This window comes from Pelophylax lessonae (assembly GCF_965119305.1).
Source record: "Pelophylax lessonae genome assembly, chromosome: 3".
In the NCBI taxonomy this organism is placed as follows: Eukaryota; Metazoa; Chordata; class Amphibia; order Anura; family Ranidae; genus Pelophylax; species Pelophylax lessonae.
In genome coordinates this window covers 25,892,027-25,915,254 of record NC_138770.1, presented here as the reverse complement: position 1 = coordinate 25,915,254, position 23,228 = coordinate 25,892,027, and the positions used below count along the sequence as shown (strand labels likewise).

At 46.9% G+C, this 23,228-nt stretch overlaps 2 protein-coding genes across 2 annotated transcripts in view; both read right to left on the bottom strand.

Moving 5' to 3' along the window:
• Window positions 1–17,618, bottom strand: part of LOC309550257 (uncharacterized protein) — a gene marked incomplete at its 3' end in the record, with an annotated part of 55,696 nt that extends 38,078 nt beyond the window's left edge. The window contains exon 1 of the mRNA XM_082250665.1: window positions 17,596–17,618. The remainder of the gene's footprint in view (window positions 1–17,595) is intronic.
• On the bottom strand, window positions 15,055–15,898 carry LOC309550769 (uncharacterized protein). The gene is made up of 3 exons (XM_082251104.1): window positions 15,720–15,898; window positions 15,434–15,640; window positions 15,055–15,313 (listed from the first exon to the last, which is right to left on the bottom strand). The coding sequence occupies exons 1-3, from the start codon at window positions 15,873–15,875 to the stop codon at window positions 15,110–15,112; spliced, it is 567 nt and encodes a 188-aa protein (XP_082107230.1). The 5' UTR covers window positions 15,876–15,898; the 3' UTR covers window positions 15,055–15,109.
• Window positions 17,619–23,228: the final 5,610 nt, after the last annotated feature.

Below are 23,228 nucleotides of genomic sequence, written 5' to 3'. Positions count from 1 at the left end.
GTCCTCCGACAGTCGCCGCCACTTCATAATCTTCACTAATGGGGACGTCCCAAAGCAGCGTAGACATGAGGGGTGGGAAAAAACGCAGCCGCGCATAAAGCAACGCAGTACCCACATCAGAGAAAGGAACCTTACCAAAGTAAGAGAACCAACCTGGCAACAGGAAAACGTGCTCAACAGGAGCAACAACCCAGGAAGAACAAGTAACTCAGGGGTAAAAACACCCCAACAGCCAAGGGCCAAAACAAGGGACCCTAAGGCACTGCCGCACTAAGAACTTTACGGCCAAAGGAAGCATCTGCCGATGCCTGAACATCCACTTTGTAAAATTTTGAGAAGGTGTGAATGGACGACCAAGTCGCCGCCTTACACACCTGGGCCACAGAAGCCTGATGACGATAGGCCCAAGACGTACTCAGAGATCTGGTAGAGTGCGCCTTCACAGGGAAAGGAGGAACCTTCCCCCTCAAAGCATAGGCTTGCACAATTGTCTGTCTGATCCATTTGGCGATGGTAGCAGCTGACGCCGCCATGCCCTTCCGAGGTCCCTCTGGAAGGACGAATAGGGAATCTGACCTGCGAAAGGATTTAGTCGATGACAGGTAAACCCTGATCGCCCGAACAACATCCAAGGCATGCAAAGCCACCTCCTTCGGATGCTTAGGCTTCGCGCAAAGCAAAGGCAAGACAATGTCCTCATTCAGGTGAAATTCCGAGATCCTCTTCGGAAGAAAGGAAGGGTTAGGTCGCAAGACCACCTTATCCAAGTGAATCAACAAGTAGGGAGAGCTGCAGGACAAAGCCGCCAGCTCCGACACCCTGCGAGCCGAAGTGATCGCCACCAAAAAAGCAACCTTCTTGGACAACAGAGACAGAGATCTCCCTGATCTTTTCAAAGGGAGCCTGTTGTAACACGGACAGAACCAAGTTCAAGTCCCATGGAGGCAAAGGTTCCCTCCTAGGAGGGGCCAAATGTCGCACCCCCTGAACAAAGGTGCTAATCAATGAATTAGACGCCACTGGGCGCTGAAAAAGAACGGCCAGCGCAGAAATCTGACCCTTAATCGTGGCCAGCGCCAAACGGTGGTCCACTCCAGTTTGGAGGAAAGCCAACACTCTCGACACCGAGTATGAGCGAGGGGAATACCCCCTGGACTCACACCAGGCAAAGTACGCTTTCCAGGTACGGTAGTAAATTTTTCCAGAAGAGGCTTTTCTAGCCTTGATCAAAGTGGGAATGACCACAGAGGAGAGACCCCTATCCTTCAGGACCTGGCTTTCAACAGCCAGGCCGTTAAAGCCAGCGACTGTAAAGCAGGATGGAATATCGGCCCTTGAGACAGAAGGTCGTCCCGAAGCGGCAGACGCCACGGAGCGTCAACTGCCAGATTTACAAGGTCTGCGTACCAAGACCGGCGAGGCCAGTCCGGTGCCACCAGAATCACTGCGTGCGGTTCCGAGGCCAGTCTGCGAAGCAGCCTGGACAGCAGCTGAATCCGTGGAAAGGCATACATCAGACGATACTGATGCCAGGGCACCACTAACGCGTCTGAGGCGTCTGCCCGAGGATCGCGTGTCCTTGCCACGAACCTTTCCACCTTGTTGTTCAGACGAGACGCGAACAGGTCCACATCTGGAAGACCCCACTTCGCGCACAACATCTGGAAGACATCCGGGTGAAGGGACCATTCCCCCTGGTCCAGGGTCTGGCGACTCAGATAGTCCGCCTGCCAGTTCTCCACCCCCGGAATGTGTACAGCCGTTATCGCCAGGACGTGCGTCTCGGCCCACGACAGAATGCTGTTTACTTCCCGAGCAGCACGGGCACTCCTGGTGCCCCCTTGATGGTTGATGTAGGCCACTGCTGTGGCATTGTCCGTCTGAACCTGAACCGGATGGCCCTGAAGCCGTTCCGACCAATGCAGAAGGCAAAGTTTTATCGCTCGCAATTCCAGAATGTTGATCGGAAGGGAGGATTCCTCCTCCGACCAAGTTCCCTGGGCGGACAGAACGCCCAGAACACCACCCCAGCCCGATAGGCTGGCATCCGTGGTGATTACCGTCCACAACAAGGGACGAAAGGACTTGCCCCCCGACACCGCTGGGGACTGGAGCCACCACAAAAGACCCCTTCGGTTGTGGCAGCTCAATGAAAGCTGCCGACCCAGAGAATGTGGACGCCCGTCCCACTTGGCCAAGATCTCCGCTTGTGAAATTGGGCGAAGGGAATCGGCTCGAAAGCCGAGACCATTAGACCCAGACATCTCATACATGTCCGGAGGGACGAGCCCTGAGTGTCCCTGAGGGACCTGACCTCATCCTGAAGTGTCCGGAGCTTGTCTTCCGGCAGGAAGACCTTCGCTTGAGCAGAGTCCAGGATCATCCCCAGGTAGGGAAGACGAACCGACGGACACGACGTTGATTTTGGAAAATTTATCGTCCAACCAAACTCCTGCAGAGTCTGCATCGTGGTGGACAGGTCGTTCACCAGGCCCTGATTGGTCGCAGACCGAAGCAAGATATCGTCCAGATATCCCAAGACAGAGACGCCCTGGGCTCTCAATAAGGCCAGGACCGGCGCAAGCACCTTGGTGAAAACCCACGGAGCCGAAGCGAGACCGAAGGGTAACGCCACGAATTGGTAATGATCCTCCGCAATGGCGAATCGAAGGTACCTCTGGTGACCCTCGAAAATGGGAATGTGAAGGTATGCATCCTTCAGATCGATGGAGGCCATGAATTCCCCCGGAACCAGGGCAGCCACCACTGAGCGCAGGGATTCCATGCGGAACTTGCGAACCCGCACAAAGCGGTTCAGAGCTTTCAAGTCCAGAATCGGACGTACCTTGCCCTCCTTTCTGGGCACAGTGAACAGATTGGAGTAGAACCCCCGAAATCTGTCCCGATGAGGCACCGGAACCACCACTCCCTGGGCCCGCAGATCCCGCACCGCCAGGTGCAGATCCTGCAAACGCTCCGGAGACAGCTGAAGATTTGAGGGGAAAAATCTGCTCGTCGGCCGAGAGAGAAACTCGATCTTGTATCCAGATCGAACGATTTCCTGAACCCACCTGTCCCGAATGCGGACCAGCCAGGGTTGAAGAAAACCGAGCAAACGTCCCCCCACCCCAGAACCGGGTGAGGGCGCCCCTTCAGGCCGAATTGGAATGGGCAGTGGACCCGGACTGGCCGGACTTCTGCTTACCTGCCCACGGCTTCTTCTGGGAGCCTTGGCCCTTGAAGGGCTTGCCCTTGTATTGCGACCGAAAGGCACGAAAGGACCCCTGAGAGGGCCTGAACGAGGTATTCTTCTTACCGCGAACAAACTTATTCTTGTGAGTTCGGGGCAAGAGAGTGCTCTTACCCCTGGAAATCCCCTTTATCAGAGAATCCAAAGACTCGCCAAAAAGACGAGATCCCGCATAGGGAAGATTAGCTAGAGTCTTGCGAGAAGATTGGTCAACCGACCAACATTTCAGCCATATCAGGCGACGGTTCAACACCCCAACACTGGAGAGGCGTGCAGCCAAAGGGACTAAATCCAAGTCCGCATCGCACAAATACATGACACCCTGATGAATTTGATCTACCATAGCCAACGTTGTCGGCGGAGCAGAGTCAGCCACCAGGGTGCGCCTGAGCACCTGCGTCCAATCCGCAATAGCTTGGGCTGCCATAATGGAAGCAAAAATAGGCTTCAGCATAGAACCAGCAAACGTATAAGAATGACGGGCCAGAGACTCCAATCTCCTGTCCGTAGGGTCCCGGAACACCGGGGTATCCTCAGCAGGAATCGCAGTAGATTTATTCAAAACTGCCACCGCGTGATCCACCTGAGGCGGCACACACCAACGCTCATCAGTGGTGGGTGTAAATGGATAACGCAGCTTGAACTTACTTGGCACAGTAAAAGGCTTCTTTAAATTGCGCCATTGCTCATCAACAGCGCGCTGAAATTCCGCAGGGCAGGGAAAAACCTGCGCTGATTTGCGTTTTCTTTTCGTCCCATAAGAGGACATCAAAGCAGGAGGACACGGTTCATCCTGCAGATGCAGTGTCTCCTTGATAGAAGTAATCAACTCATCCATGAGTGCAAGCTCTTCAGGCGAGCCAGGGGGAGAAGTATCAACTCCTTCTACCTCAGCCTCCCCCTCGGACCCCATAAGGTCCAGAGATGAACGAGACCCTGAGAAGGGCATTCCAGCCATAGCAGCCCCATTGCCCTCTGAATCAGAGGAAATTGATAACCTGGGCCGTTTTGCGGATCGATCAGCCATTAGCATCTGCACCTGAGAAGCCAAGTTCGCCACAACAGCAGCCAGATCAGCCCCCTCGGGGGATGCAGCAGCCCCTTGGCCCCCCACCAAGGTGGGAGGAAACTTGCAATCCTGAGAATCCATGCCCCAGTATCAACTGAAATAAAGTACTGCCCCTTTAAGACCGCGGCGAGCACAGCCCACCACACACTACTGTATGCACCGACCCCCACATGGATAAGGAGCACTGAGCAAGGAAATACAGGATAAGGAAGGTAAAAACCTGGAGAGACCACACAGGCTGCTGCCACCGATCGCTGTTCCAGAGCAAAAGGAAGTGATGCAATGACTGACCGTCCTATATAGCCTATGAAGGCTTCACAAACATGGCCGCTCGGCTGAGGGAATCAAGGCAACAAGAAAATGGCGCCGACATGTGCTTGCAGGAGCGATCGCCGCCAAAATGGCGGCGTTTGGCGCCAAAACACCGCGCTGTAACACACAGGGCCGGTCAGCACAGTTTGCCAAGAAAAATGGCGGGCCGCATCAGCGGTCGCCGCATATCATGTCTGAGCCCAGTCTGCCCCATACAGCACACACAGCAGAGTGGGAGAGCCCCCCCCCCCCGCAGCCCACAGAAAGGCAGCTATTCCACACAGGAATCTGACAGGGAGCTCAGCACATACACAGACATGCAGGGTCACACAGTCACAGACTGACACCCAAACAGACAGGTCCCCACATAGAAATTTACTTACCAGTCCGGATGGCGTGGGGAGCCTTCTCCAGCGACCAAACCGCTGTACTGAGGACAGGACGCAGTGGACTGCGGTGCAAAACCGCAAATGGCGTCCGGTGAGGTAGCCACCTCACAGGCAGCATCCCTGCAGCGAGCAGGGATGGGTCGTTCAATATGCCAGGGAAACCTGAGCTGAACGCTCGATGGCAGGCTGGGGAAACCCCTGGCACACAGCCCTGGGATCCAGGGTGGCCAGACCGAGACCCAGCTCCGCATGATCATCTTCATCTGAAGAAAACTAAACTAAGGCTGATAAAATAACAGCTAAGTAAAAGAAAGAGAAAAATACTTGAAATAAAATCAAAAAGAGGATAGAAGGCTGAGACTGAAAGCCCCAGCACAGGAAACAGCCAGCTACTCCTAAGCTAGGCAATTGAAAACTGAGTTGAGAATGCTGGAAGCAGGGAGGTATTGACTGAGGGGACCGCCCCCTAGGGGTGTGATATGCTAAAAGCTTTGATATTAACAAATCTTGTTGCCTAGCTACTCCTGCGGAGCAAAGGTCAATTACCCCATTAGTGAAGATTATGAAGTGGCGGCGACTGTCGGAGGACATAAGAGAAAAAAATATTGCAACGCTCTCCATTTTATTCTCTAGGGTCTCTGCAAAAAAATATATATATATAATGTTTGGGGGTTCTAAGTAGTTTTCTAGCAAGAAAAAAGAAAGAATTTTAGCTTGTAAACACCAAGTGTCCAAAAATAAATAAAAATAGGCCGGTCTTAATGTGGTTTATAATATCACCTAGCTTGGCTCAGGGTCTTTCTCCACATCAGGGACTTTCATTGGGATCACTGGTAGATCCCCCTCTCATATAGATCCAGTAGCCAGTAGGGAATGCTACCTCTCTCTATAGGGATGACCGCGGTAATCTCCCAGGACTCTTGCTCGTGACACGGATATAGTCAGGAAGGACCTCACAGTATAGTAAGGTGTGATTTTTATTGATAAAACTCGCAGTATAGCGGGGATAAATATGTAGCCGCAATGTGCGCTAAACTCTGATACTTCCGCTCTCGGCCCGTAGACCGGAAGTGACGTCACCCGGCTCCTCCCAACGCCTTAAGTCACAAAACATGTGACGTCACCTGACTCCTCCCGTCGCGTTGCGTCACGCCACATGGCTTTTTCAAGGGATAGGATTCTCCTATTTTCTATTCTTCTATCCATCTATTCTATACCTATTTATCTACACATCCTCATTGCAATGACTTCAGTGCTAGCGCATCTGCTTTTCTCTTTTATTTACTTGGCGTGACATCATCTTCCACATTATACAAAAAAATTGGGCTAACTTTACTGTTTAGTTATTTTTAAAAGTGGGGAATTTTTTTTTTTTTAAATGGCGTTGGAAAGATCGCTGCGCAAATCTTTGTCTTTGTTAAAAATATATATATAATGGTTGGGGGCTCTAAGTCATTTTCTAGCTAAAATATTGATTTTAACTTGTGAAACACATGTGTCAGAAATGGGCTCAGTTCTTAAAGGGGTTAAAACATTTCCAGCACTCTGAACATTAACAGGGAAGCTCACCTGTGTGTATTCTCTGATGGCGAAGAAGGTGTCCTTTATGATTAAAACATTTCCCGCACTCTGAACATGAATAGGGACGCTCACCTGTGTGTATTCTCTGATGGCGAAGAAGGCTTAATTTCAGATTAAAACATTTCCCGCACTCTGAACATGAATAGGGATGCTCACCTGTGTGTATTTTCTGATGTCTAAGAAGGGTTACTTTCTGATTAAAACATTTCCCGCACTCTGAACATGAATAGGGACGCTCACCTGTGTGTATTTTCTGATGTCTAAGAAGGGTTACTTTATGATTAAAACATTTCCCGCACTCTGAACATGAATAGGGACGCTCACCTGTGTGAATTCTCTGGTGCTGAAGAAGGTGTCCTTTTTGGCTAAAACATTTCCCGCACTCTGAACATGAATAAGGAAGCTCACCTGTGTGTATTTTCTGATGGCTAAGAAGTTGTGCTTTTTGATTGAAACATTTCCCACACTCTGAACATGAAAAAGGTCGCTCCCTTGTGTGTATTCTCTTGTGCCTAAGAAGGTATGTTTTGTGACTAAAACATTTCCCGCACTCTGAACATGAATAGGGAAGGTCACCTGTGTGTATTCTCTGATGGCTAAGAAGGTTTCTTTTCTGTTTAAAACATTTCCCGCACTCTGAACACGAATTGGGATGCTCCCCTGTGTGAGTTCTATGGTGCTGAAGAAGGTATTTTTTCTTTTTGAAACCTTTCCCGCACTCTGAACATGACAATGAATTTTCTCCTGTATGGTATAAAGAAGATTCCCTGAGATGAGATGGTTTCCCGCACCCGTCGGCACTGTCAGATATTAGAGGACTATGTGAAGTATCAGGAGATTCCAATGATCTCCTCCAATGGTGAGGTCTGTCATGTATATTATGAGGAACGGGATTTACTTCTGGAGAAGATGCCATGTCATTATCTTCTGTAGTCACATCTTCCTCCGATGTCCTTCTATTCCCACCACAGAGTCCGTCTGTCAGAAGACAAGAAAAATTACCAAGAGTTTTCCACACTCATATACACTGCTCAACACTTTATAATCAGAGTATAGCATCAAGTCAGGGAAACTCCTGGGATATTCATCTGCTCAGTCAAGTAGCAGAGGGGGTTGTTACCAACAGGTGCACTAGATGGGCAACAATGAGACGACCTCCAAAACAGGAATGGTTTTACAGGTGGAGGCCACTGACATTTTCCCTTCTCATCTTTTCTGAGTGTTTTTTTTATTTTAAATCAGAAAAAGTTTTATTATAAAGAAAGAAAAGTCCATTCCATTCGGTACACAATATTTCCGCTTTGTACAGTCATAGACACAGCGATCGTAACCTTCATATATAGTCACTCCTGCATGTTTCCATTCCCCACCTCCACTGACTCCACCCACTCCCCCCAACATCTCACTGACTCCACCTACTCCCCAACATCTCCTTGGCCTGCGCCTTATCCCGTTCCCTCCTGTTTATTCATTCCTAGGACTCAGCTTTTTTTTTTGAAAATTATTTTTATTGATTTTTAATCGCAAAAAAGCAAACAAAGCAACCAAAACAACTCCCCATCCCCCCCAACCTCAGTGCAATGCTCATGTACTACAATACTTATAGGAAAATGCAAAGGGAGAACCTCCCAGGAGAACCTCAACGCGGCAGTGCCTCCCCAACACAGACTCTCACCCAGGTCCATACCCCAACCTCCCCCACCCTCTCACCACTGCTTGTTGTCTGCTAGGCATAGACTTCATTTGTTACCTCCCTAAGTATCAGGGGACCTCAACTCACCCCTCTAAGGTGACCGTCACCTTCACCGGTGGCAGACCACAATCACCTCCGAGAAGAGTAGATGGCCTCTCAGTCCAACCCTGCTATATAACGCATCCTCTATTCAGGTATGTGGCTTTGTAAAATAGCAGCATCGTGTTCACTGGTGACTTCCAATACTCCACCGATGGCGCTTCGGTCTTCCCCCGATGCAGAAGAATAGCGTGTGACGTCATTGCGCCGGAGGACGCAGCGGCCATCTTCTTGGAAGGAAACAGACTATCCCTCACTGTATATACGCTGATGCCATCCTGACTTAATGTGAGTGTATTTTAATGATTAATAAAGCGCCACTTTGATTTAATATAATACACTAGGAGCCTTTTTACCATTCTCGGGGCCATTTGAGGATCTGGGGATTTATCTGTCACTTTATACCTCCTGAGAATTGTCGGCGTCCCGTGGTCAAGGTGGACGAGCCAGTGTGGGGATTATTTACTTGGTGCAGTCTTATCAGCCTGACGGTAAGGATCAGTACTTTTGGTGATATCTGGTGGTGGTGATATGTTCATCCTGCAGTGCCATCTTGGATTCACGGACACTTGCTGATTTATATCTAATAAGACTGCTCACAGATTCTTTGGAATCTTTGTACGTTTGTTATCTAGAGCTTCACCCATTCTTTTATTTACAATGTAGAAGAATAGCCTTGTGTGCATAGAACAGAGTAACCGACAATAAAATTCTTTGTGCTCCAAGAGGTGCACCCAGCAAACACACTGTCAGCGTCAAAGGTGCCCTCAATGTGGTCCTAGGACTAATCTTTGAAGCGTTAATTATTGTGGACCAAGGCCAGGGGTATCCAACCACATGCCCCACAACTTTTCAAATTTACCCAGACATCCACGTCTTTTAACCACTTGCCGACTGCTCACAGTATATTTACTGCGGCAGTCAGCCCCTCACAGGCAGAGCGATGTAGTACTACGTCGCTAGCTAGTGAGAGCTCTGGGGAGCGAGCCCGCGCCGCCAGAGGCGCGATCCCGTGCGGTCACGGACCCCCCCGCGTGTGTCACTCGGCGATCGTCGGAGAGGGAGAAAAGCAGGCGGCTGATGTAAACAAGCCGCCTGTCATGCTTCCCTGTGTAGGAATAGTGATTATACATACGGTTCTACTATGTAGAACCGTTGATCATTGATCCTACACCTCAAGCCACAGCCAATCACAGTTAGAATTACGCCTCTAGGGACACACATAACCCCTTCCGCTCAAAAAAGTTAACCCCTTCACTGCCAGTGTATTTTTACAGTAACAGTGCATATGTATAGCACTGATTACTGTAGAAATGTCACTGGTAACCCCAAAAGTGTCAAAAATGTCAGTCAAGGGTTCGATCTGTCTGCCGCAATGTTGCAGTACCGCAAACAAAATCACAGATCGCCGCCATTACGCGTTAAAAAAAAAAAAAAAACAACAACAAAAATGACAAAAATCTTTCCCTTTGTTAGTAAACGCGATAACTTTTGCGCAAACCAATCAAAATACGCTTTTTGCAATTTTTTTTACCAGACATATGTAGCATAAAACAAATTGGCCTAAAATGTTAAAAAATTTTGATTTTTACATTTTTTTGGGGAATTTCATATAAAAAAAATGTGAAAAATATTGTTATTTTTGCAAAATTGTCGCTCTTTTTTTGTTTATAGCGCGTGATCAAAAAATCGCACAGGTGATCAAATACCACCAAAAGAAAGCTCTGTTTGTGGGGAAAAAAGGACGTCAAATTAGTTTAGGTACAGAGTCGCACGACCGCGCAATTGTCCGTTAAAGTCACGCAGTGCCGAATCGCAAAATAGGCCCTGGTCGGAATGGGGGTAAAATCTTCCGGGGCTTCAGTGGTTAAAGATGTAGCACCCTCCTAGTCAGGTGCTAGAAAGGGAGTATAGTTTTGTCTGCCTATCAGAGGAGCAGCAGGTAAATTCTATATTGCACTCTGCTTATCAGGGAGCAGGATCTGGGAGTTAGGTCTGCTCAGTGTGCTCAGTGTGCGATTCATCTGGTCTAAGGGAGTGACCCCAGCTGATCCAATAGGGAGGCACATTGGATGCTGGAGGAAACCTGGCCAATAACACACAGGCTTTTGATACAGCCCCAGAGATTGGCACAGATGGGTTGTCTCGGTGCATTGTGGGGCAGGGTATAAAAAGCCAGGGGCACATGAGGTAGAGGTCTTTTGGTGGGAAGAAAAGCCCCAGAAGGAGGGTTGTGGCTGCCTCCTCTTCTGCAGCAGTGGGTGATGGTCACAGGCAGTCAGCCTGGTGAGCCAGTGGTGTGAGGCTGAACACAGAGGTCCAGGAGAGCTGACTGGAGTTGGGGCACTGTGAGAATCTGGACAAACAGTAGCATGAGTACAGAGGATCTTGCCCAGGGTTCTGCCCAGGAAGGGGACCACTACGGGAGTATAGTCAGTGGATGGGTGTCAGCAAGTGCATAGAAAGGTGGTACTGGGGGAGTACCCTGAAGAGAAACACAAATAGGAACACTTACCTCAGCTTCATTCAAGTGGCAGCAAATGACAGCCCAGGGCACGTGGATCGGTGTGTCGGGGGCCATGTTTGTGCCAGTGCTATACAGAAAAATGTTGACCGTGCAATTAATGACAGCGGGACACTTTTCCAAGACAGTAAGGTGAGAGTTGTCGGTACAAATGCTATGAAGAGGAATGTTGGCCATGCAATGTCTGACAGCGGGACAATTCTCCTAAATAGCAAAGGGGGTCAGTTGGCCTGGAGAGATGGAGGTGCAACTGAGGCCCAGGTACAGACAAGGATGGCGGATGCGTGCGGATTGAAGACCACGATCTGCTTTACAGTGACTTTCATGCTGGCTGAGCTGAGTTGGAGCGGCAATGAAAAGGTTACTGTACTGCGCTGGAAAGCGTGCGCTGGAGAGATCTGCCTATCAGGAGGAACCACCACCAAAGAATCAGCTAATCTGGAGTTGAGGATGGAGACACCACCCAAGCACAGCCAATCCGGAAAGAGGAATGGAGCCTATAAATTACTTCTGCTTTCAGGTGGGGCTGAGAGGGAGACACGTGTGGAGGAGCAAGATGGCAAGTGCTGGAGTGAGCCCGAGCGCGGAGGCTATCTCACATGTTGGTGGAGATCCTGCAGAGCAGACCGGAATGCCGACATCGACCCTGCGGGACACTGGGGTGCAATTGATGCCCAATGGAAGACTGGCATTGTGTACGGGATCTTCCTTTATATCCCAAAACCCCACCGCAACCAATCAAAGCTGGAGTTATGGAAAACCTTACAATCTGTAAATACTAAATGGAACTTTGGGTGGGCCATCTATATAGATGGAGTGGAGGTTCACCGTCCAGACAGATCTGGCAAAAATTCAGAAGTCCTCTGAATTGTGAATAGTTCAACAGTTGGAGTATCCCACTCATCCCTTCTCCTATCCCAATATGAAATAAAACCACAAAAACATCAACCCCTAGACTGATCATTGACTGAGCCAAGAACATAAAGTGCTAAGATTTCTGCAAGCAGTTGCTACAGGTAACCCAAGGGATTCCTTACAGTGTGAAAATTCAGCAGTCCTCTAGGGGGCAGTGCTACACCTTATATACCATTCTTCATTTATTCAAGAAGGCTGCCGGGGGGGGGGGGTAATCGGGGGCCCATCCCTTAGCCCTTTCCAACCACAACCCCACATAGGCGCACGCTCATTCATCCGGCTCCTTGCTGGTAAAAGTCTTAGCTTTTTTTTTGCTATCTCTTAGTAAATTGAGGCCTCTCTCTGTGGGATTTCCCTTCTCTTTCACTCTCTCATATTCTTTGCTTGTCTGACTTTCCTTTCTTCCTCTCTCATACCATCTTTCCCCCCCCCTCTTTTTATCTCCATTCTCTTCATACCCCCCCCCCGCCCCCTACTACTTAGGGCAACACCATGCTAAACTGGATCTCCCAGATCTATTCTGCCCCTGCCGCCCAGGTTAAGGTGAACGGTATCTTATCGGACTACTTCAGAATTAGGAATGGGACAAGACCTCTTACTCTTCGCATTATCACTAGAATCCTTTTTATGTAGAATACGCCTCCACCTGGATATCTCAGGCATTACTGTTGGGGTGACCTAGCAGAAAATATCAGCGTATCCAGACGACATGTTATTTTCCCTCATAAATCCCATAATTTCTCTACCGAATCTTCTTCACGAGTTTGAGGCATATGGCACTCTGTCCAATCTAAATATCAACTTTACTAAATCTGAAGCTATGGGAGTAGGCTTATCAAACCCCCTCCTCCACCAACTGCGATTTCATTTTAGGCTAAAATGGACGAACTCAGCGCTGAAATACCTGGGCACTCTCATACCACCCAAATTTTCACCCATCTTCACGCTCAACTTTCTCCCCTCCTAAACAAAGTCCACATTCTATAAGATAAATTGAATTCTGGCCTCCATTCATGATTTGGAAGATGCAACATTATTAAAATGTGCATACTCCCTAAATTCCTATACCTCTTTCAAGCACTTCCGATATTCATCCCTTCACATTACTTTAAACAAGATGACACCCTACTAGTGGATTTTATCTGGGCACATAAGCGACCTAGGCTATGTAGGAGACTGCTCTTGCTTCCTAAATGATCAGATGGACTGGCAGTGCCGGACTTATGCAAGTACTATCAGGCTATACAATTGGGGAGACTCAGACTGGTGCCGACATGGTGAAGCGAAGCTTTGGCCCAGACCAGAACAGGCCCAACGCAACATACCCCTCCATAGAGCTCCACCTTGCCACCATTCACTACCAGACCTCATAAGATGCCATCCCCTCATAGGTCACATGATAAGAACCTGCTCTAAATTATTCACACAACTTTCACTTTCCTCCACGCACTCGCCACTGACACCCATACTGGGGAATCCCCAGTTTACCCCGGGCTACCAAGATAAAACATTCAGGACCTTGATGGAGACAGGCTATTTCCAAGCCTTCCATTTTTCAACATCATCTAGTTGGCCTGCACTCAAAGACCTCATGGACTCCTCGGGACCCTACCGTCTAGATTTCTGGAGGGCATCGCAACTCCATAATTTCTTAAACTCATTGCCACCTCCCAGTGAACGCAACACACAACTTACACCCTTCGAAGAACATTGCTCTCAAGACAGAATACTGACACAGGTATTATCCACGACCTATGCATTACTGATCACACCCCAGGGGACTTAGCAACCCCCATTATTAGCTAAGAGGGAACGGGATTTAGACTGTAACTTTAATCCAGACCAACAAAAATCACATCATTCCATTTACATTTACATCATCCATCTGCATGTAAATACAAGAAACCAACTTCAAACTCCTAACAAGGTGGTACCGCACGCCGTCAAGGTTGAGCAGATTCTTCCCCACACTCACTGATCAGTGCTGGAGATGCCAGGAAGGGCCGGGGGACACTCCTACATGATTTTTAGTCGTGTCCTAAACTAGCGGAGTTCTGGAAGACAGTACGTGAAATATCTCAGAGGTTTATAAACCGACCGCTCCCCAATGACCCTGCTCTCTTCCTTCTCCATGCTTCTAACATCCCGGCCCAGACCTATAAAAATTCTGTCATTTGTCACCTTCTAAATGCTGCTAAAATGTGCATCCCTCTTAAATGGAAAAACCCACAGGCCCTGACTGTTGACATGTGGCTCAAAAAAGGTCGAAGAAATAAATAGAATGGATGGAAAACCTTGTTCTCTCGACACGTCCCCAACACGCACGATATACCAAAACCTGGGGTCAATGGAATATATTTGTCCTCTCTGATGAAGGCTGCTCTTTAATTAAGGGTGGCAATACTAAAGAGACCTCATGTTGAGTTTGGGGGAGCTCTAAAATATTGGTGGAACGTATTGCTGATGTAGAACCAGAGCTTTACCAATGCTAACCCTCCTACACCCTCCCCCCCCTTCCACACCTCCTTACCCCTCCCCCCCTCATCCCACCTACTTATCCTCTTCTGCCTCTCTCTAGGTTTCTTTTACTTCCCTCTCTCTTTCCACTACTTATTTTCTTCTTCTTCTATACGTTATGCGAAACTGGAACAGACAACTCCGGGTATTTTCTAGTCCTGCATAACTCCTCCCATTAGAGGAATTGTAGAACACCTCTTATTCTACGACAAATGTAGATCTCAACCTTATGACTGAATTGTCTTCAATGTTGTAATACACTGTCTCAGCATATGTTCTATAAGGAATGTTACTGTTTATTATGCCTGGAAGTTGTCTTTTATATAAATAAAAGAATTGAAAAAAAACAAAAAAAAAAACAATGGATCAATGATACAACCTTACCCAACCAAACATCACTAAGTAATAATGCTATTGAAATGATGCCAATTTTATTGTTTGGAACATGACGTTATATTGAGGAAGGGAGATGGACCTTTCATATGGTGTGTACAGTATCTCCTCCTCATTTGTTTGGAACAAGACATTAGACTCAGGCATGGGGCAGAAGACCCAAAACTCATAACCTAGGTGCCTATATCATGCACATTTTTTTGCCAGCCGAATCCCAGAATCTCCATAAATCCAGTCTAGAGACATAAATTGTGTCTGCAGCACAGAGAAGGAAGATTATCCGAGAGAAATACAGGAATACAGGACGGGGAACACAGCTCAGGAAAGTGACCAGGGGATTACAGGCTGATATCACCCAGTCCCCGCCCTACTCTGGACCAATCAGTGAGCAGTATGGGTGGAGGAATGTATTTAGTGTTAATGACCCACCTGTGCTGATCTCTGTAGGAGTGTCCTCCTCTATAAATGTCCCCGTTATTCCATCCTCCTCCATAGACTGCTGATCCTCCCTCACATACCTCTCTTCTTCTTCTGCTTTAACCTCAAATTCTATATCGATTGGATCTCCACTCTAAACCAAGAAAATGAAAGAATATCATCTGTAAAATATAAGCTTTATGATTGTGACATCACATAAAAATCCACACATTGTCTCCATGAGTCTGTGTTTTATAATCTCTGTCTCACCAACCTTGTAACAGTGAGGGATGGTGTGACCTTCCTGTGTGGAATCCCGGGAATACAGAGGACGGGGACATCTCTCTGGTGGGTTCCTGGTATTAGGTGGCTCCATCATATCCTTGTGTCCTTCTGAAAACTCCTCCATCACTCCATACTCCTCATCCTCCTCTTTATACTCTTCTTTAACATCAATATTATCATCCCTGAGGATTCCAATCTGAATATATAATAAAACATTCCTTGTAACAAACATGCTGTGTATAAATCAGAACTACCAATCATTGTCACTCATCTACCTGATGATGGTGAGGGATGGTGTGACCTTTCTGTGTGGAATCCCGGGAATACAGAGGACGGGGACATCTCTCTGGTGGGTTTCTGTAGCTGGATGACTCCTCCATGGTGTCCTGGTACAGATCTTTGTGTTCTTTGAGAAACTCTGACTCCTCCATCACCCCATCCTCATCATCCTCCTCTTTTATCTCTTCTTTAACTTCAACTTTAGAATCTCTCAGGTTTCCACTCTGAATATATAATAAAAATGACATCAATGGTAACAATGCAGATAATGTACAGATCCTAATGATACTATCAGTGATTGTTCCTCATCTACCTGATGATGGTGGGGGATGGTGTGACCTTCCTGTGTGGAATCCCGGGAATACAGAGGACGGGGACATCTCTCTGGTGGGTTCCCATTACTGGATCCATCTGTAGGAAACACACACACTGACTGAATACATTGTTTCTATGTGTTTATCAGATGATGGGGGATCTAGGTGGATCCTCCGTACTGCTCTCTCCTTTACAATAAAGTCTCCTCTTACCCGGTGATGTGAGGGGCGGCTGATTCTCCATCATGACGTCCTTGTAGAGATCCTTGTGTCCTTCTAAATACTCCCACTCCTCCATGGAGAAATAGACAGTGACATCCTGACACCTTATAGGAACCTGACACACACAATGATACAGTCACCATCCAGACACATCCCTTGTCTGTTACTGGATAATGTCCCAGAATTCCCAGCACCGCTCACCTCTCCTCCGTGATCTCTCTGGGGACTTCTAGAATCTTCTTTGTATTTCTCTATTCTATCAGGGAGGGAGGTGGAGGCAATGTGATGGTCATATGATCTCCAGACTTCACAGGAGGAAAACTCTAGGTCTGAACACAAATAGTAAAATCAAATGAAATTCCCAGAATCCTCCTCACCTCACCATTCAGGTTTCCATTTGATTAAAGCCCCACCTCAGACTGAGGTATAATTTACCCACACAGGACCCCCACACTGCGCAGGGTAAAAGCTTGTTGCAGACATTCTGACATCATTACATACAACGCAGGACCAACAGACCCACTTTGCTAGTGAGGATGCCAAGGGTCCGCCCACATCCTAAGAGCATGAGAAAAAAAAGCCAGATGGATGGACATTGGGGGGAGGAGCTGTGAGGTCAGTGTGATGTCATAGGACATATAGACTCTGGATGGAGGAACATTTAGATGGGGAGATTTGAGGGGTCCTCTATATGAGGATCCTGTGCAAACCAAATCATTGTTCCCAGGTGCCTCCCACTTCTCCTAAAATGAAGAGTGAACTTTGACCTTTACCATACAGAAATCTGTCAGGAATGTGTGAAAGTAATCTCTCATGTGATCAGGTGACGTGTGGAGGAATGGAGTGTAAATAGCAGACAATTTTCTCCAAAGCCCCTAACATTGAAGATGGATTTTGCTGCATGCTGGTGCCAAGTTTCATCCCCCCAGGGTCACTGCAGGTGTGGAGAAAAGCTGTGTAAGAGGATATGGAGGAAAGATGTGGAGGAGATCCAGGAATCAGGATAAAGGTCAGGACAAGCAACAGACGAGCGCATCCAAGAGATGAAGCCGGGGTCACTACACAGAAAATCAATCCAAGGAAACAACAGGCAGGACGAGGAATAGCAAGAAGGAGCTCAGAGACAAATGAGAATATTACTCAGCCAATGGGAGATTATCTCAGCATGACTTACATAATGAAGGAGATGAGGGGGAGGGGAGGTGACCATAGATACATGGAAATTCAGCTGGTTCAGCAGGGATCGGTCACATTTCCATCCATGTGTGGTCAGCTTTGGAAGCAAGATATATTAATTATCAACTGATCCTCTTGAAGGGGTTAATCTACTTATTACCTCCTCTGCCGCCAGATCCTGCAGTGTCTCCCTCTACGTTCTATGGAACGTCCTCTTTACCTAACATCACTTCCTGTCTGTATTCCATAGAGACTTCCTGTCTGTATTCCATAGAGGCTTCCTGTCTGGGTAGAAGTGAGATCACCACCTTGTGGAGCTCAGAGGAACTGCAGCCCTGAGAACCGTCTGGTAGTGTGAACACGGCCTTGTGCTGTGTGTGTATGTACTGTATATCCTTCCCCTTTCTCTCCTCCCTGAGTGTGTATGAAGAGGCGGAGCTCCTGCTGGAACAGCGGTCGGAGGAGGAAGCCGAGTCTAGGAAGGAGACTGACAGAAAGCTCAGCAGACTTGCAGGAGTGAGCGAGGAGGATCCAGTTCCGTTGCCATCGGAGGTGAGGAGAGTGTGAAGGATGTTTGTGACTCTGGTAGCTGAAAAGCTGGGAGTCATATTGCTCTGGTGAGTAGGGAAGCACTACTAAGGGGGCGCCCTCACCATCACATGTGTAAGAGGTGGAAGAAGGCGTGGCTACACTACAGCTGGCACAGTTTGGAGCACGGAGCACTTTCACACCTTATCAACTTTTCATACATTTGTGGACTTTTTTTGGAGCAACAGAACTTCATTGAAGTAGATGCAAACTGGAAGCAGTGGATTTGCAGAGAACACTATATTGAGCAAAAAATATTGTATGATTACATGAATTTGCACAGGTTATTACTTTATAGAAAATATTATAAGATAATGAAGTAGGTGTAAAGTGGAAGCAGTGGATCTGCAGGGAACAGCATCTTGAGCACAAAGCACTTTATGTTGTATATGAATTTGCACATGGATCAGTTTACTTCATTTATTGATAAACACCATAAGATGAATGAAGTAGGTGTAAACCTAGACCTAGGGAACACAAGGGAGGTGGAGTTGGAATCCTCCTATCCTCACAGAGCACCTTCCAGGTTCTCCACTCTCCTCCCTCTCATCATTTGAAGCTCACTGTATACGTCTATTTTCTCCAATCTCCTCTAGAATTTATGTGATCTATCGGCCCGCTGGACCTTTATTACCTTTCCTTGATGACTTCTCCCCCTGGCTGCCCTACTTTCTCTCTTCTGAAATCCCCACAATCGTTCTCAGCGACTTCAACATCCCTGTTACTACGAACATTTCTGCTACTTCCAAACTTCTCAGTCTAACCTCCTCATTTGGCCTGAAGCAATGGATACACAATGGGTAGAGGCTTCTACTCACTCTGGTGACAACACCCTCAGCCTTGTATTCTCCCACCTATGCACTCCATGCATCCAACAATCTTCTCCCTCCCTCTAAACACCACTAGGGATGGGCGAGTGGTTTGGGCCGAGGAGAACTTCACCAATCACCCGAATTTTCTGTGCGCTCTGTGTTTTCATTTTTTTTACTATTTACATCCCGCCGAGCGCACAGTCAATAGGTTGTTAGTAAGCGAGACCGGGAAGCCGGCCGATGCGTCCTTAACAACAAATGACTCATGAGCTGTCAGTGAGCATCCCTCCTGACAGCAGAATGTAAAAAAAAAAAAATAATAATTGCCGGCAAGAAAAAAAAATGGGAAAAATCTGCATTGGGTCCCCCAAAATCCATACCAGGCCTTTTGGGTCTGGAATCAATTTTAAGGGGAAATCCATGCCAAAATTTAAAAAACAAATGGCATGAGGTCCCCTAAAATATATACCTGACCCTTATCTGAGCATGCAGCCTGGCAGGCAAGGAAAGGGGGGGGGGGGCAATCGAGTTCCCCCCTGAATCATACCAGGCTACATTCCCTCAACATGGGGGGGGGGGGGGGGGGTGCGCCCCAAAGCACCTTGTCCCTATGTTGATGGGGACAAGGGCCTCTTCCCCACAACCTTGGCCTGTGGCTGTGGGGGTCTGCAGGCAGGGGGCTTACAAGAATCATGAAGCCACCTTTAACAAGGGGGCCCCCAGATCCTGCCCCCCTATGTGAATGATTTTTGGGGTACATTGTAAATGTAAAATGAGGCTATGAGCCCATTTTTCACAATTCCTTTTATAGAAAAAATAAAAAAACAATGTCCCCCGATGTAGATTAATCGTCATTCATGACGCCCACTGCACCTCTGGACCCCCCCAAAAAAATACTCCACCCTCAAGAAATGACAGTCTGACAGTTCTTAAAAAGTTAAGGAGCAGGGCCACGTGGTGACATCATATGGTGGCCCACCCCTTTGTGATGTAACTGACTGGTGCATGCTTGATTGATGACATCATAAGGGGCAGGGCCACCAGGTGACATTACCAGGTGGCTCTGCCCCTTACCTATTTAAAAACTGTCACCTGGTGGAGCAGGCATTCGACATTTCAGCCTTCGTCGTGGGCGGAGGGTATTTTTTTGGCTCAGCGGTCGGTGTGATTGATGATGGATCTACATCAGGGGACATTGTTTTTTTATTTTATTTTTTTTTTTTATAAAGGAACTGTCAAAAACTGGCTCATGTCTTTATCTTTGACACTTTTTTGGTAAATGAGGACCAGGATCTGGGGGCCCCCTTTTTCAAGGGGGCTTCCAGATTCCGATTAGCCCCCTGCAGACCCCCTAACCCAAAGCACCCCCCCATGTTGAGGGAATGTGGCCTGGTATGGTTTGGGGGGACTCGCTTTTCCTCACCCCTGTCCTGGCCTGCGAGGCTGTGTGCTTGGATAAGGGTCCGGTATGGATTTTGGGGGGAAGATACGCCATTTTTTTAAAAAGAATTGCTGTGGGGTTTCCCCTCAAAATTTATACCAGACCCTTATCCTTTTTTGGGCCTGGTATGGATGGGGCCTGGTATAGGCGGTGGGGACTCCATGCCATTTTTTTTTTTGCCAACACTTATTTCTTTTAAATTCAGCTGTCTGCGGGGAAGCCTGCTGACAGCTGATGACTCATTTGTTGGTAAGGATGCCATGGCCGGTTTTCCGGCCTCGCTTCTTAACAACCTATTGACTGTGCACTCGGCAGGATGTAAATAGTAAAATAAATATTAGAAACGCAGAGCACACAGAAAATTCGGGTGTTTGGCAAACACCTGAAGGGGCCATTTTGGGTTGAAGTTATGCTCATTCCAAACCGCTCGCCCATCCCTAGTGGTGTTTAGAGAGAGGGAGAGGATTGTTGGAGAGGTTGCATGGAGTGCATAGGTGGGAGAATACAAGCTGAGGGTGTTGTCACCAGAGTGAGTAGAAGCCTCTCTCCATTGTGTATCCATTGCTTCAGGCCAAATGAGGAGATTAGACTAAAACATTTAGAAGTAGCAGAAGTGTTTGTAGTAACAGGGATGTTGAAGTCACCGAGAATGATTGTGGGGATTTCAAAGGGCCTGGTATGGACCGAAGGGGGACCCCCACACTGTTATTATTTTTATTTCCATTGCCAACAATGGCTGGGAAAATCAATTTTAATGTCATATTTTTTCTTCTTTATAAATGTCAGTTTTGCTGCAGCAGGTTCTATACACAGTACAGATGCACCACGTAACAGGCAGACTAAGGGGACCACACAAGCACTATATTTAAAGGAATTTTTCTTAATTTTTTTTTTTTCATTTTAAGCATTAATTAAAATCACTGCTCCTTTAAAAACAATATTTTGTAAATAAATAAATAAATAACGATGTTCAAGCCAAACTTATGCCCGTCCCAAACCATTTGCCCATCCCTATTACCTGGTTATCTCTCGCCTCGACCACTGCAACTCCCTCCTCATTGGCTTACCTTTACATACTGTAGGCTATCCCTCCTTCAGTCCCTCATGAATGCTGCTGCCAGACTCCTCCAATTTACAAACCACTCAGTATCTGCTACCCCTCTCTGCCAATCCCTTCATTGGCTGTCACTCACCCAACAAATTTAAATTAAAAATACTAATGGTAACTTACAAAGTCATCCACAACTCGGTCCCCAGCTACACCACTAACCTGGTCTCAATATGCCAACCAAATCATCCTCTTCGATCCTCCCAATATTTCCTGCTTTCTAGTTCCCTTGTCACCTCCTCCCACCTCCGGGACTGCTCCCGAGTCTCTCCTATTCTGTGGAACTCTCTACCCCAATCTGTCTGACTATCTCTTACTCTATCCACCTTTAGGTGTTCCTTGAAAACTCATCTCTTTAGAGAAGCCTATTCTGCCCCCCCAGCTAACAACTGCACTTTTATTTTCTCCATCCCCCACAGTTATCACCTTTTGTATCACTTGACCCTCCCTCCTAGATTGTAAGCTCTAAAGAGCAGGACCCTCCGATTCCTCCTGTATTGAATTTTATTGTAATTGTACTGTTTGACCTAACATTGTAGAGCCTGCGCAAACTGTTGGCGCTTTATAAATCCTGTATAATAATAATTATATATAACTGCCTATTTCAGCCTTTCTCAGCCAGGGTTCCTCCAAAGGTTCCTAGGGGCTCCTTGTCACTTCCTTGGGCTGTATATGGAAGTGTCACCTACCAGCCGTTTCTGGATACCCAAGCTTGTTATCATTGCACGACACACACAATTTTTTTCGTTCAATATATTTTTTATTCTAACTTTAATTTCAACAAGAGTGCAAAAAAATGAATAAAATGGTAAAGGAAGAAATCCAATTGGTCAGGAAAATGACTTGTCTGGAATGTGGAGGCAGAGTCGGTTATAATTTGTGTACAATACAATACACAACGTGTTACATTATTATAACAAAGTATTGTAGAGAAGATCACACCATAGAAAATGGGGGAAAGGAGAAAATAAACCCGGATATGAAGGTGACATTTGTGTACGAGGAACACCTTAACAATTACCACCATTTTATTCTCCAGGGCCTCTGCTTTCAGAAAATATATGTTTGGGGGTTTTATCTAATCTTCAGGCCCAAAATCTGCATTGTACCATGTGTGCAAAAATAATGCAGAAACAGCTCTGGCAGTGAAAAGGTTAATGAGAGCTAGATGGGATCACTCTGCTGGGGTCACATTAGAGCTCCCCCTAGCTGCAGCCTGGTAATAACATTGTTAGGAGGTCTATTATTTTATCAGCTACATACTTCCCATCTTTATATAAACGTCTCCTGACATTTAGGGGTAAATATTAGAACATTTACATAGCAATTCTCTCAGTGACAATGCATGTACATTCCTTCTGTGTGATTGGGGAAACAATGAATGTTATTAGGGTATTTACTGATCTGGTTGAATATTTTTAATTGATATAAAATGGAAAATGTTGCATTTGGACACTAGATGGCGCTAATTGCTATGATACTTAGCACTATCTAAAAGCCAAATTAGGAATTTTTGGTTTAATCCTGTGGTTTTATTTTGTTTATGTCCTTCAATGTGTACTGTACTCATAAATGCATAGGTATGATCTCGGGTAACTAAGGGGTCTATGCAAAAAATATTTTGGATGAATGTGACAAGCATGTGTCCAGCCTTGACAAATTCTGGCCGTATTCTAATAAACACAGTGATTTCCTATAATCGTCAGCTCCAACTAGTGGCCATAATGAGATATTAGTTCCAAAATACCTCAATCAGAAAAAATAGATCAATACCACATTATGGCCACTAGATGGACCCAATGATCATAGGAAATCACTGAATGAAATAAAATAAGACCAGCATT